Below are 13,498 nucleotides of genomic sequence, written 5' to 3'. Positions count from 1 at the left end.
ATCCTTTGATAATACAATGCTCTCTTGTGATGATGGACTGAAAATAAATTTAAGAATTATGCCACATAAACTTTTCACTGATTACAAGAAATGAATACATCCCAGTTCCTGGCAGAAAAAGCTATTGCAGCTGCGCTACAATTTTCAACAACATAGTTGAGTAAGCATTGTCTGTATGAATGAATATTGTTCTTCCAAAATGTAATTTGTCATAAATAATTATATTGTGTCTATTTCATCTGCTGAAAAACTAAAGGCATTTCTTACTGCATTATGTTAAGCTGAGCAGGGAACTTTCCAACACCAAGAAAGAAAAAATTATTTTGCCAGTGGTATGCCTTTATCGCTGTTATAATGAGTTATTGATAATGAGTAGGCACATTTAGTGACAATTCAACATTGAGCGTTCATTAGACAAAGAATGTGTAGAAAGTGCATTCAAAGATTTATTTTGTAAGTTCCAAATACCACAAGTTCCCACAAAACTGCGTCTCTAAGCTTACACAAAAGTGGTGGACCATGGGTCCTGTTTGTGAGAAATAGAGAGTCCACGAGTGTGCTAACTGAAGAAAAAGTTTGACATACAAACATTATCAGAGATTAGCCATCACAAACTGCTAAGGAGTCTAACACAAGAAACATATTTCACTGCAGTATGCATTTACAGGCATAAGACTAATTCAATTCTGCCCACCTGATTACAATAAAATGTATATAATGTTGATCACAAGTGACGAAGCATAGTTTTAAGTTGGTGGCTATTTCAATACACAGAATTTAAGAGTACGGAGCAATGAAAATCCCCACGCTACTCAGAAAGTGAAAAAAAAAACAGAAGTTTGGTGTGCTGCATGCGGCAGATCAGTGACCTGATATATTTTCACTAAAACGTAAACTTTAATCAGTACATGAACAATGAATGAATCAATTCTTTCTGCAGAAGAAAGGAAATATGGGTATTCCCACCAAGATAATGCCATAGCACATATGATTGATTCCATGGTTCAACACAACAGTAATCAGCAAAGGATTTAACACCCTAATCTTAGCTACTGTGACTTTAATCTATGAGAGAACATGAACAGAAACACGTATAAGAATAACCCTCACACAGCTGAAGTTCTCCAAAATGAAATGACACACGTAATTGCTTCAATTGTAAGACTTGAGGTTCTCACAGCGGTGAGTATGAAGATATCCGTCTTCTGGGTTATTGCGCTGTGTAGTCTGGTCGATGTTAACCAACGTTTCAGAGGTCATACTGCCTCCGTCATCAGGGCGATGAATATGCCAATAGGGTGTGAGGAGCTGGATTTATAGGCCGGGAAGTGAAAGGTGTAGCCTGCCCCGAGCCAACGGGAGCAGGTATGGGAGTGGACCAATGGTAGCACGTGGGCGAGAGTGGGAGAGAAAGTAGAGAGAGAAAGGTGAGTTTGGTTGTATGGATCAGGGCCCTGAAAAGGGGCCGAGTTAGTGGTCTGGTTGGTTCTGGCGGCGCACTCTTGCTCGCTCTCGGAGTCCTCAAAGTGTGTGAATAAGAGGCTTCCAGGACCGGCTCAGGTGAAGTCCATCTTCCCTGTTAAAGTTATCAGGATGTAGTTCGATCTCGATGGCTTCCCTGATTAACCGATCCATGTAGCCAGTTTTTGAAGAGAGGATAGAAGTGTCCTCTAGCTGTATATGGTGTTCCATGTTGAAGCGGTGCTTCAATTACCGAGGTTAAACTTCAGAAAGTATTCCAGAACCTGTTCAATGTGAGGTATGCCTGACAGCAGGCAGGGAAGGACACCTCCAGCAATTCTTATGAACTATGGTTAAGTTACATCAAAACATGTAACTACCTCTCCATACCCCTCTCAGTTTATCTACCTTCAGTTTGTAAACAAAAATGGAACTTGAATGGGTGTGCGTGGAGACAGTCACGTATGCAGATGTCAATTACTTGATTCTTGTGTAGCATCAATGCTTCTTGGCTTTATCATTGCCTCTCTAATTTCAAATGCTTTCTTCAGTTCCTGAAAAGATATTAAACAAATAAAATCTTGATGTAAATATTTATGGTAACACACCTTACTAACTTACATTTTAGTTATTTAAAATAATGTTCTGCAGTACATACACAGTTGGCTTGACGTGATCTTTGGAAGCTTTTAAGACACTGCCATAAAATAGTATAAAATTCAGTGCATTTCAAAAGTTGCAATGAGCTGGAAGAAATACGCTAACATATATAAACACAGATCATGAATCAGTTTGCTCAACGTCAACCATTTTCCATACATTTGGAAAAGCTATAGAAATAAACTATGAAGTGCTTGCGGACTTCTGGATTGCAATGCCATTTAGTCTTGTAGGTGGATACCAACATTCTGCGAAACACCAGTAACCACCTACGTGATTATAAAGTGTCACAACTACAAAAGCCAAAATTGACATTTTCACTGCTATCAGAACCACAAATCAATTATTTACTGAATGTTTACAATTACAGTTACTCAAATTTTGAATTTAAAATTAACCAAAATGTTAATCTAAATAATAGATAGCATATAGCATCATTAAACATTGCTTTCAATTAACCTTTACTGTTTACTGTAGTTTTCATTACATATTCATAAAAATATTTTATACTGTGTACATTTTAGAATACAATAACTATATTTTTTTTAAATAAACACGTGTACGATATTTCATGAACATATACTTCTCTTGCTACATGCAATACACTATTAACAATAAAAATTCTCTATCCACTGAAAGTTAAAAATTCTATCATATAAATTAGTATTTTCTCAACACAACATATTCACCTTTAATTAGTTTAAGAACACAAACTGTGCCATTCTTACATAACTGAGTGTTAAGAAATAAGGAATTACTGACTGAACACATACTTCCCACTTTTTCATGTCAATCCCAAGAATCATCTGTCGTTTCTGTTGTTCATATTTCGTTTCTATGGCATTTCTTGGAACAGGTGCAATGACTGGAAATCTGTTTTCATCTTCAAAAAAAGACAAACACAACAGTGAAGCCAAGAACAGTGTGATTTCAACCCAGAGCATTCTTTAGTAATTCCTTTAATCTTTAGTTGTCAGACATACCTCAAATTCCTAACATTAACGCAAAAAGTAAATAATTTCAATTCAATTCTTTATTATTAGTGTTCTGTATCAACATGTTTATAACGTATCACCAATATAAATTTCATACTTCAATCCAAAATGTTTCAGAAAGTTAAAACATAGATTTTACGTCGCCACCATGTTGTTAGTTTACGCATAAACCCACATAAAGAAGGCCCCTAACTAAAACTGTATAATTTTCAAAGACGCAATAACACATAAAATTTCTTGGCCCTCAATTATATGGTAATCCAATCTCAGAAACTGACACTGCTTAAACGTTGATTTCATCTATAACTGGTATAACTAAGGAGCATGTGAAGGTGACGTCGCTTTCAAAGGGATGATATATGAAGTTTCATGAAAATTCATTAATTGATTCAAAGTTACAGAAGGCATACACAAACAGATCAAAAGTTACAACATGCACGCACACGATATCATTCCTTATGAAATAAAAAAGTTAAAAAATTATGCAAATGATCCAACAACTTATTCTGCTATATGTGCAGATTAGCTCTATCTAGTGGATAAAACTGTGTAGGAACCTGAAGACGGACATAGAGTCCCATCTCCGAAACGTCGTTTTTACGTTTTATATTTACTAGACGATGGATAATATCCACGAAAATTTTTATTCAATTGACTCTTCACCATCGTCAAGAAGTTTTAGATTTGATATACATTGAAATTATCTTCAATAACAAAGAAAAGTGACATCTTTAGCGTATAATGACATTCTTCATGCCATATGCGCTTTTATCATCAAAGGTAATTCTTGCACTAACATAAAATGTCTGCTCAGTGGCGTAGCCAAAGGTGTGCCACATTTTCTGCTCTCTGCTCACTGTTAGCTTCCCACATTTAAAAATTCTTACCTCAACAATTTCAAATATCCATAATTCCTTCATTATTCAGAATAAACAAAATTATTACTTGTTATCTTCAACTGACAACACATATGAAAGGTGTAACTTCCAACAAAGTTGAAAATTCTAGAATGTGAGAACACTTTAAAACCCAGAACAAGTCTTGGACAAAATAAAAGATTTCACATCTGCTGCATACCAAATCAGAGAGAAAGCTGGCACAGTGAAAACTTTTTTTTTCATATGGCTGTTGCAGAGTAAGTATGCCAGGTGTTAAATTTCCAAGATTCATACTTCTTCCACGCCAGTCTAAATGCAAACACTTTCAAAATATTTTTGCTGAAGAACACACACTGTACGTGTGTCTATTTATTTATTTATTTAGTGTTCTGTATGACGACAGGTCCATATGAACAGGATCCTTCGATCCTTTTCTCGGACTGGGACCTGTTCATATACGTTCTTGGCAGATGATCCAGAAGTGGTTTGCCATTGCCTTCTTCTGTGTGTGAATGGAGTAATTGTTGGGATGCCACGGAGGAAAACTCTGTGTTGCCTAGACCACGGCCTTGCCCAACACAAGTTATAAATTCGGGCACCGCCGGGAATCGAACCCGAGACCCCAGGATTACAAGGCCAGCGTTCTAACCGCTAGACCACCTCATCTTATTATTATTTAGTGTTCTGTCTGACGACAGGTCCATATGAACAGGATCCTTCCATCCTTTTCTCGGACTGGGACCTGTTCATATACGTTCTTGGCAGATGATCCAGAAGTGGTTTGCCATTGCCTTCTTCTGTGTGTGAATGGAGTAATTGTTGGGATGCCACGGAGAAACCGGGGAAGCCCCCGGACGTGTGTCTAGTATACATTAAAGCTCCTCTTAAAAGAATTAGGGGTAAATTTGTATGGCCATAGTCCAATTACCTAAGTGTCAAATTGCGTCAGTATAGTGTTTAAATTCACTGTCATTGCGGCAATTCTTAAATGTGAACTTCACCGTCTTCACATCTTTGAGTATGTCATCCCAACATAGGTAGCAACCTGTTATACACTATAAATACACATACCCCATGATAAATTAACATATCCATCTCTTACAAGGAAAGAAACATGGAATATGTTTTCTACTGTGGCACCAAAAGAGTCTGGGTTGATAACGAGCTTAAAGAAGCAGATCGGTTTGTTCTTGTTTTGTCGGTATGCGGCAGTCAAAACATTCATAATATAATGTACAGAATCTTCAATGTCATCTTCTTCTTTGTTACATGTCACCTGAAATTAGACAGCCAGTGTAATCCAATACGATTATTACTGTTTGTAAATACTAATAACTACAGCAAATAATCAATGTTTTCACACAGTCTCCAGCTGAAGTTTTTCAGGTGAATAAAAACTTCTCATACAAAAACATGTCCACAATAACTAAGAAAAACAGCATTATACATGTTCTGACAAAAATGGGAAGTCTTTTAAAATCAGGTTGAAAGTATACAGCAGTGGTCCCCAACCTTTTTGTGCCTACGGGCACATTTGAGAGTTTATGAGATTGTGGCGGGCACGAACCAATTAACAAAGCCAAATTTTCTTTTCTCTGGACAAATAAGATATGGACACCAAATAATACGCAAAACAACACGACGTTTAATGATACAAGAAACCGTGCAATCAAAAATACGTAGTTTTATAAGTACAATTATTATTATTACTCAAGTGGGAAGTTCGTGTGATGTTTGGCGCTGCATTTCATCGGCCAGTTTTTCAAATTTGGGAGTGTAGGATGATGATGTCGCTCGCAAACAATTGTCAAGATGGGCGTCAGTTAAGTCTAGAACTGCGCTTTGATTTTATAATGTTCATGGTTGAACGACCTTCATTATTCAGTATAACCTCTTTCCGTAACAAAGCGGGCACCGCGTTGGGGACTACTGGTATACAGTAACCGGGAGAAATAACACAGGCAGCTTAAATAAATGTAGACAATAAGCATGGAGTAGCTAATACAAAGGAAATTTAGAATATGGGTAAACAATTTTAGATATCTCATTAAGCCAATTCAGAATGTAAACATACTCAAATAACTGAAAAGTCTAAGGGTATAAAACATAAGACTGAAGATGATTTTAAAGGTAAAAAGAGGTATACTAGTGTATATAGCACTGAAATGATTCCTTTCGGAAACAGGATTTGTCAAGTAAGATAAATAAATGGAAGTAATGCGGAATGTAGAGATATAAGATGGAGTACTGCCTCACCTTCTGTAATTTGTGTAGGACATACAGTAAAACCTCTCTAATTTGGACACTTGGGGTTCCACAAAAATTTGTCCAACTTACAGAAGTGTCCAAGATAGAGGGAAGGAGAAAATTCAGACTGTGGTCTAATGACAAAATAATCTGCTTACTTACATACACTAACTACTCTAGGCTTACTACAATTAAGAATTAATGACAATAGTATCAATAATAATCTTTTGAAGCCCGCTCCCATGCATTGCACATTACACCCCAGCCTCAATAGCATTTTCTAAAGTTAATTCCACCAATTTTCGCTTCCCCATCGCAAAAAGAAAAATTCCATTTCTCTTAACGCAGTCTGAACTGAAATGCAAGCACAGTACTGACGGAGTTGAAACTGTGTCTTCTGCAATGCATTCCAATGATGGGTTCAATGTCCATAAGATAATCCTCCAGAGAGGAGGCATTCATCAGTCAGAAATTCAAAATAACAAAATATGTAACCGAAAAAGTTTCCCTGAAAAGCATCAAAGCGAAGTGCATGAACCTGTCCAACTTACAACAAAAGGGGTGACCAAGTTCCAGGATAAAGGGGTGTCCAAGATATAGAGTATTGTGGACATATAAAATTACAGAATATTCGCCAGTTCCAATTAAAGGTGTCCAATATAAAGGCTGTCCAAGATATAGGGTATTGTGGACATGTAAAATTATAGGATATTTGCCGGTTACAATTAAAAGTGTCCAATATAAAGGGGTGTCCAGGATATAGGGGTGTCCAACTTGAGGGGTTTTACTGTACTTGATACACACATTCACTCACATGTTCTGGCAAGTTGACACACCATCATGATCATCATCGTATGTGGTACGTCCCATGTTTAAATATTAATCCAGACATAGGATATCCTAAGATTTTTGTAGTTTTTCACATTCCTTCCTGGCAAACACTAAACAGCATCTTAACCCTTTCCTCCTCCTCCTCCTCTTAACACAATTGTAGAATGAAAAGGGCCCTGCCCATTCTAACATAGTAATTTAACCATAAAATCTCGTTAAAAATTTAAATACCCAAAAAAAATGGGCTGACAGACCACACATTAGTGTTTAAATGGAAATTCATCATTTATAATAATCCTGTTATTGGAAACTATGCAGTTGAAGCATCACAAAATATACCAAGGAGGAAAAAACATACAGAGTGATTAAATATTAGACATACAAATTTTTTTTGTGGTGAGTTGTACATTAAAAAATGATGATAGAAGTTCATATAAGCACAGATCCAGAAATCCCAAATTTTTAAGTTTTTCTTACAAACTTTCAATTTAACAAAGCGTTCCTTCTTATTATGGGTGAAACTCGTCATATCAGACTTTTACTGTGCTAATAATTATTTCCTTTCTCAGGCCACGTTTTATCAGACTTATACTTAGTTCCCTTACCTTGTCTTTTAATTTATTCATTATATTACTTACATTTTCTGGCTGACTTTTTCTTTCTATTTCCTGCTTGGCCCTTTGTTTCCGTTCCTTCTTCTTGGCACACGCTACTTCACCAACTTGGAAAGCGCCTAATATATACGAGGCAGATGGTGTGCGACTAAAACATTCTGCAGCTTCAGAGGCTAATTTCTGGAAGTTTAACTTGCCTTGCCTGACTACAGAGGACTCTTCCTGTAGATAAGATAACTGAAAATATAAGAATTGAATTCAATTACCATATTTAATTATGAGCCGGGATAGCTCAGTCAGTATAGTGACTAGCTACGGGCTGGACGACCGGGGTTCGATCCCCGACGGGGGCAGAGGATTTTTCCTCTAGCCTCTGCGTCCAGACCGGCTCTGGGGCCCACCCAGCCTCCTCTACAATGGGTACCGGGGTCCTTTCCCGGGGGTAAAGCCGGCCGGGGCGTGATGCTGACCACTCACCCCCATCTAGTGCCGAGGTCAAGGAAGAGAGGAGCTATACCTCCACTCACCCCAAACGCCTACATGGCGTATAGTGGGACAAACTTTACTTACTTTACTTTACCACACTTAATTACAAAAGTGTTTACAAGAACTAATTATATATTTGTTTCCCATTTTATTCAAAATGTGCTGATGGTGACTATAATGACACCACTCATGAACAGCAAATTCTTAATGAAAGTCGATGAATGGGATGGATAGATGAATTGCACAGGCCCAGTCCGGGACTAGGCACGAATATGACAAAGTGCTGCCTGGTACCATAAAGTAATCGTTAGCAACACTATGATCATCACCTCAGTACCCAAAATGATATCTTGGCTTCAATGGACCAGAACCGTTATATATTTGCAGATGTTAACCATCTCTGCACATGGATGCCATGACTGGATTTTGAAAGGGGTGGTATTAATGATGGTAGAAAATTAGAAATACAAAGGCGTGACAATTTCTAACAGCCGAAGTTCGTGAATATGTATCCACTGGCTCAGTTATTAGGTGGAGTTCAAACACACAGACATGAGTTAAGATATTAATATATTTCAATATAAAATAAGAAGAGTAGGATAGAAACACCCATAAACTTACTGTATTTTTATAATACTCCTCTCTTGTAAAAGAAAGCAGATTTGTATCTAAGGCTTGAGCACTTCGCTTCAAAACAGTGGAGCTGGCATTCACAACTTTTGCATCAATTAATGCATCTTCAGGATTCTGAACTGAAATATTAATCATAACCACAAAATATTTTTAAAAAAATTGACATGTACACATGCCTACATTCAGGTATGTAGAAAAGACATAAGAGCAGTTTCAAAGATTTGTGAGACAAGTAGAACGGTGTACAACAATGAAAGACACATATTTCTCAAATGGTATCGATGTTCATTAAATACAAATATATTGTTATAAAGCTAACTCGCTACATGTACAATGTCAAAAATCAGAAATTAATTTCCATTGTATTTTTTTTAAATCAACCACCTCACAGAAAAGTATACAAAATTTAAAAACACATAAGTGACATTTAATAATTACAAAATAAACCATTTTGACTGGTTGATAATATCCAGCAGTTAAATTAGCAATCAAACACGTTACTGAAGTCATGATTGAGACATAACAAACAATACTGCCACACTCTTTAGCCCTGTTCCATCCCTTCTTATTAAGTTTGGATTTTCAGTTTACTTGTTGGTAGTTCCTTGATTCTCTTATAATCTGGGACATGGGGAATGTAAATAAAGTAAAACTCACGGTACTATCTCAGAATGGAACTTAGTGAATTGACTCCGATATTTTTGGTTTCATTTTGTTTTCCTAGAAAATAACTCTGCTTTTTAGCTTACTCTATTGGTCAACCTGTCTAACCTACCATCATTTGTAGTATACTTTTTTACATCTAACTTCCCAGTAGTTTGTCATTCTTGTGTGTTCAGTGCTTAGTAAGAAGGTCTGAAGTCAACATAGGGACCAAGCACCACCTCTTCTGCCTCTGTGCCTAACAATACGGAACAAGAAAATCTAACGTGCCTTGCCCAACAGGCATTTCCTCTTCAGCCTCTCATATGTTTTTATCTGAAGACAAGCATAACATGCCTCTGAATGTCCTCACAAAGATAACGCACCATTATAACAAAATTTAGAGCCATAAACAAACATAAATAAATTCTCAGGGCAAATAAATTATTAAAAAATACTCCTTATAGTACGAGGCGCGTCCACAAAGTAAGTTTCCCACTCGTCCCACAGCTAGCAAACCTTATATTGCGCGAAGCGACTGTGCGTACGTGATAGAGCAATGACGTAGCATGGCTCATGCACTAACGGCACTTCCCGCGTTCTCACAGTAGCATCGTTGCAGCTGTTGAAGATGGAGGTTCTTATTCCAGCTCCCGCCAACTGTGAAGTGCGGTCAGTGATAACGCTAGGCCGCACACGGCTCGACGGACAGCGAGTCTCCTGCAGGAGTTCAGCTGGGAGGTGTTTAATCATTCACCCTACAGCCCGGACCTCGCTCCCAGTGATTTCCATCTTTTCCTACACCTCAAGAAATTCCTGTCCGGTCAGCATCAGCGTTTTGAGAATGACAGAGAGGCGGAGATGGTTGTCACACAGTGGTTCCAATCCCAGGCGGCAGACTTCTACGACACAGGTATTCAAAAGTTGGTCCCACGGTATGACAAATGTCTCAATTCCGGTGGCGAATATGTTGAAAAATAGCTGGACACTTGCTGTATCTGTTGCAATAAATATTTCCATGAAATTGTGTTTTGTTTCTGTAAACGGCCCCAGGGAAACTTACTTTGTGGACGAGCCTCGTACATCCTGACTTTAAGCTAAATCAAGCAAGAGAAGAATACTGCACCTACCATCTCTTATTAAGGTATTCGCTTTTAACATTAACACAGAACTGTGTTGAACACTCTCTCTTCCAGGTTTACCCTCGTCTTCTGTAAAAGGAAAAGAAAAGAAAAACTGTACATAAAAACTAAGTTTTTGTACCACCACTAAAGTAAGTAAGTTCATGTTTTTTTCATGTCATCATGTCTCCAGTTGTGAGCACATCTGAAACACAGCACAACCGAGTATAAAGCAGACATACATACGTTACAGATATTTCCATGAAAATAAACACATTCAGGCACCATAAATCTTATAGGTAAAAAGGTAGTCTACCACTAAAATGAAAGAACTAAATATTCATTATGATTTCTGTTATGATAAGGGACATAACAATTTTATTAAAATACTCATAATAAGAATCATTCAAGTAAAACATGTGTCAGGAGAGAGAACATTTATTATCTAACAAACTATTTTCAACACAGACTTTCAAATATGATTATGACCACCAATAAAAGAGCTACCACAGAGCTTCCACCTCAACAGGGAGCCAGCACTTCTGGCATACCATCTCAGGGACCTGACAGTACAGCCAACATATGGAAGCTGAGAAAACAACTATGAGATCCTGCTATATATGATACAACACTTCATGGGAGACACTGGGCTGCTAGAGATTGAAGAGGACAGGGATGCACAATGCTTCAAGAAGTGGTCATTGTCCAAGGGTCAATTAACCACCCATCCCATTTACATTCATTAATTAATTAAAGTACAACTAATCCTAACACAATTTTAGTTTTCATTTGAACATTGTACATCACTTATACAGTTAATCTTTTACTACAAATAAATTTTGTAAAAGAAGTGAACACTCTAACTGAAAATCAGACTCCAGTTACCAACCATTAAAAACAGAACTCTAATGACAAAGATGAATTTCTCTGTGCAATGTGACAGTTCAAAATTAATGTATATTATAGATACATGTTTATGTATCTATTTAAAATCACACATGTTGGATGCGTTCACAATTAAAAGCTGCAAAAGAAAGGCCTATTAGCTACTCTATTCCTCATGTCTCTTCCCTGTGGCCAAACACAAAATGGCATTCCCGACTACCATAATACATGAGCGGAATAATTATAAGCCTCCTGAAAGCATGAATTAGTACAAATTGCAGACACCAAACAGGCTTATACCGTTACGAGTTCACGTCAAAAAACTGTCTGTCACACACACAGATATCCACAATATAAGAACAAGATACAGATACAACCTTCATGTGCCAAATTCTAACATCTGTAAATATCAAAAATGAGTTTACTATACTGGAATTAAATTATTCCATAATCTTCCACCAACTATCGAAAGAAACCATGATATAAAAATGTTTAAGCCAGCGTTAAAAGAGTATCTCCTATCTCACTCCCTCTACTCAGTAAAAGAATTTATAAACACATGTAAGCAATAATGGTGATGGTTTCTCATCATAATTATTTTGCTGTAATACTGTAGTTCAAAAAATCTGTAAATAGCAATTATAACTATGTATTTATATTTGTGCTAGAAACAAGTAATGTATTTGTGCTATGACCTGTTCTACATCATTGGCTTATGCCTATGAAAGATCTATGGAATGTAAATAAATTCTATTCTATTCTACTTACTCAATAACATTGCTTCATAAAGCAGGTTTCGATAATCTTCTGTTACATCTGAAATACGTCCACGCGAAGAGTGCTGACTACTACAACCTTCCTGTGCATCACTCATTTTTACTCACTGTTTATCACAATCTATCAACATATAGTTTTAACGACTATTGCCGCCAGACAGCACATATTGCCAACATAAAGGTACAAAATACTTGTCCTGGTAGTCATTTGTGCCTGCTGGTGCAGAAGATATGAATTTCCCTATATGTAATACATATTTACCTCACCCGTTTTCATGGATTCTTAAATGCATTCTGAATAATATACCTACTACAAAGTTACATAATAACGACAACAAACAACTCGTGTCTAGTTAGACTGTGACATGTAGAATACCAACAATTTCAAACTTCTAGAATGGAATTCAAATGGCCTGACCCAAGGATGAGGGGGGATGGGTAGCTGTGTGCTTTAAGACCCAGATGAAAATTAGATGATAAGAATAATTTTACAACGTTTGAACTTCAAAAACCGAATTCTTGTTTTAGAATATGACGATAATTGCTCTATTTAGCCTTCTGAGAGCTGGTTACCCGTATTCTCAACGCTTTATTACCATGAATTAATACATTACTCAAGCAACTTTATTGGAAAAGGTCAAGCTATTGACTCTTCTAGACCCGAATAGGATAGAATATAATTTATTTGTATTCCATAGATTCCTCATAAGCCTAAGAGAGGGATGTAGAATTTCATAGCACAAATACAATTCTTTTTTGTAATACAAATGTAAATTATATAGTTATGGCAGTGATCTGCAGTCAACTATTGTGTTACAGCAAAAGTAATTACACAAGAAAGCACCACCACTATTTGCTTACATGTATTCATAATAGCCGAGAATTTTTGGTTGAGGTAAGTTCTTCTATGGGATAAAGAAGTAAGATATAAGGTACTCTTTTACTGTTAACTTAAACGTCTGAATATTATTATTCAGACATGCATGAGGGGTGGAGAAAGATTGTTGAATAGATTAATTTCATTATAGTAAACTCCCTTTTGATATTTACTGAGTTTAGTGTTTGGCACATGAAGGTTATATCTGTATCTTGTACTTATATTGTGGATATCTGAGTTTAAAAATGTTATATATTCTCAATTACAAATGATAATAATAATAATGGGCAAGAATTCTCTCGTCATAATTAATGCGTCTGGCCTATAGAGATCGTTGTCTTCAACCAGAGTACGCGGCGCAGCAACCCAGGGGATATTCATCTCCATGGGCC

The 13,498-nt window shown here is 36.8% G+C and overlaps 1 protein-coding gene and 1 long non-coding RNA gene across 3 annotated transcripts; one reads left to right on the top strand and one right to left on the bottom strand.

Moving 5' to 3' along the window:
* Nucleotides 1-426: 426 nt before the first annotated feature.
* Nucleotides 427-12,363, bottom strand: Nse4 (SMC5-SMC6 complex kleisin component Non-SMC element 1). Its single transcript, XM_087349716.1, has 7 exons — nt 12,222-12,363; nt 10,578-10,658; nt 8,794-8,924; nt 7,711-7,923; nt 5,066-5,270; nt 2,895-3,004; nt 427-2,015 (listed from the first exon to the last, which is right to left on the bottom strand). The coding sequence occupies exons 1-7, from the start codon at nt 12,325-12,327 to the stop codon at nt 1,935-1,937; spliced, it is 927 nt and encodes a 308-aa protein (XP_087205842.1). The 5' UTR covers nt 12,328-12,363; the 3' UTR covers nt 427-1,934.
* Nucleotides 5,244-11,622, top strand: LOC147873784 (uncharacterized). Of its 2 annotated transcripts, none has more exons than XR_015535341.1 (2): nt 5,244-5,380; nt 10,644-11,622. It is a non-coding gene; the product is annotated as an uncharacterized LOC147873784 (long non-coding RNA). The 2 variants fall into 2 exon arrangements; XR_015535342.1 differs by having other exon boundaries at nt 10,098-11,622.
* Nucleotides 12,364-13,498: the final 1,135 nt, after the last annotated feature.

The sequence above is a fragment of the Zootermopsis nevadensis genome, unplaced genomic scaffold, assembly GCF_977971745.1.
Source record: "Zootermopsis nevadensis isolate Lab colony 2312 unplaced genomic scaffold, Znev_1.0 Znev_ptg000016l, whole genome shotgun sequence".
NCBI classification, from domain to species: domain Eukaryota; kingdom Metazoa; phylum Arthropoda; class Insecta; order Blattodea; family Termopsidae; genus Zootermopsis; species Zootermopsis nevadensis.
This window is presented reverse-complemented; position numbering and strand designations above follow the sequence as displayed.

What these genes read in the sequence shown, in the direction of transcription:
- Nse4 (XM_087349716.1), bottom strand. Translation starts at nt 12,327, where the DNA reads ATGAGTGATGCACAGGAAGGTTGTAGTAGTCAGCACTCTTCGCGTGGA. An exon ending in TTATGAAGCAATGTTATTGA is followed by an intron (nt 10,659 to 12,221) that starts GTAAGTAGAATA and finishes TTCCTTTTACAG; the next exon opens with AAGACGAGGGTAAACCTGGA. An exon ending in GAATACCTTAATAAGAGATG is followed by an intron (nt 8,925 to 10,577) that starts GTAGGTGCAGTA and finishes TTAATATTTCAG; the next exon opens with TTCAGAATCCTGAAGATGCA.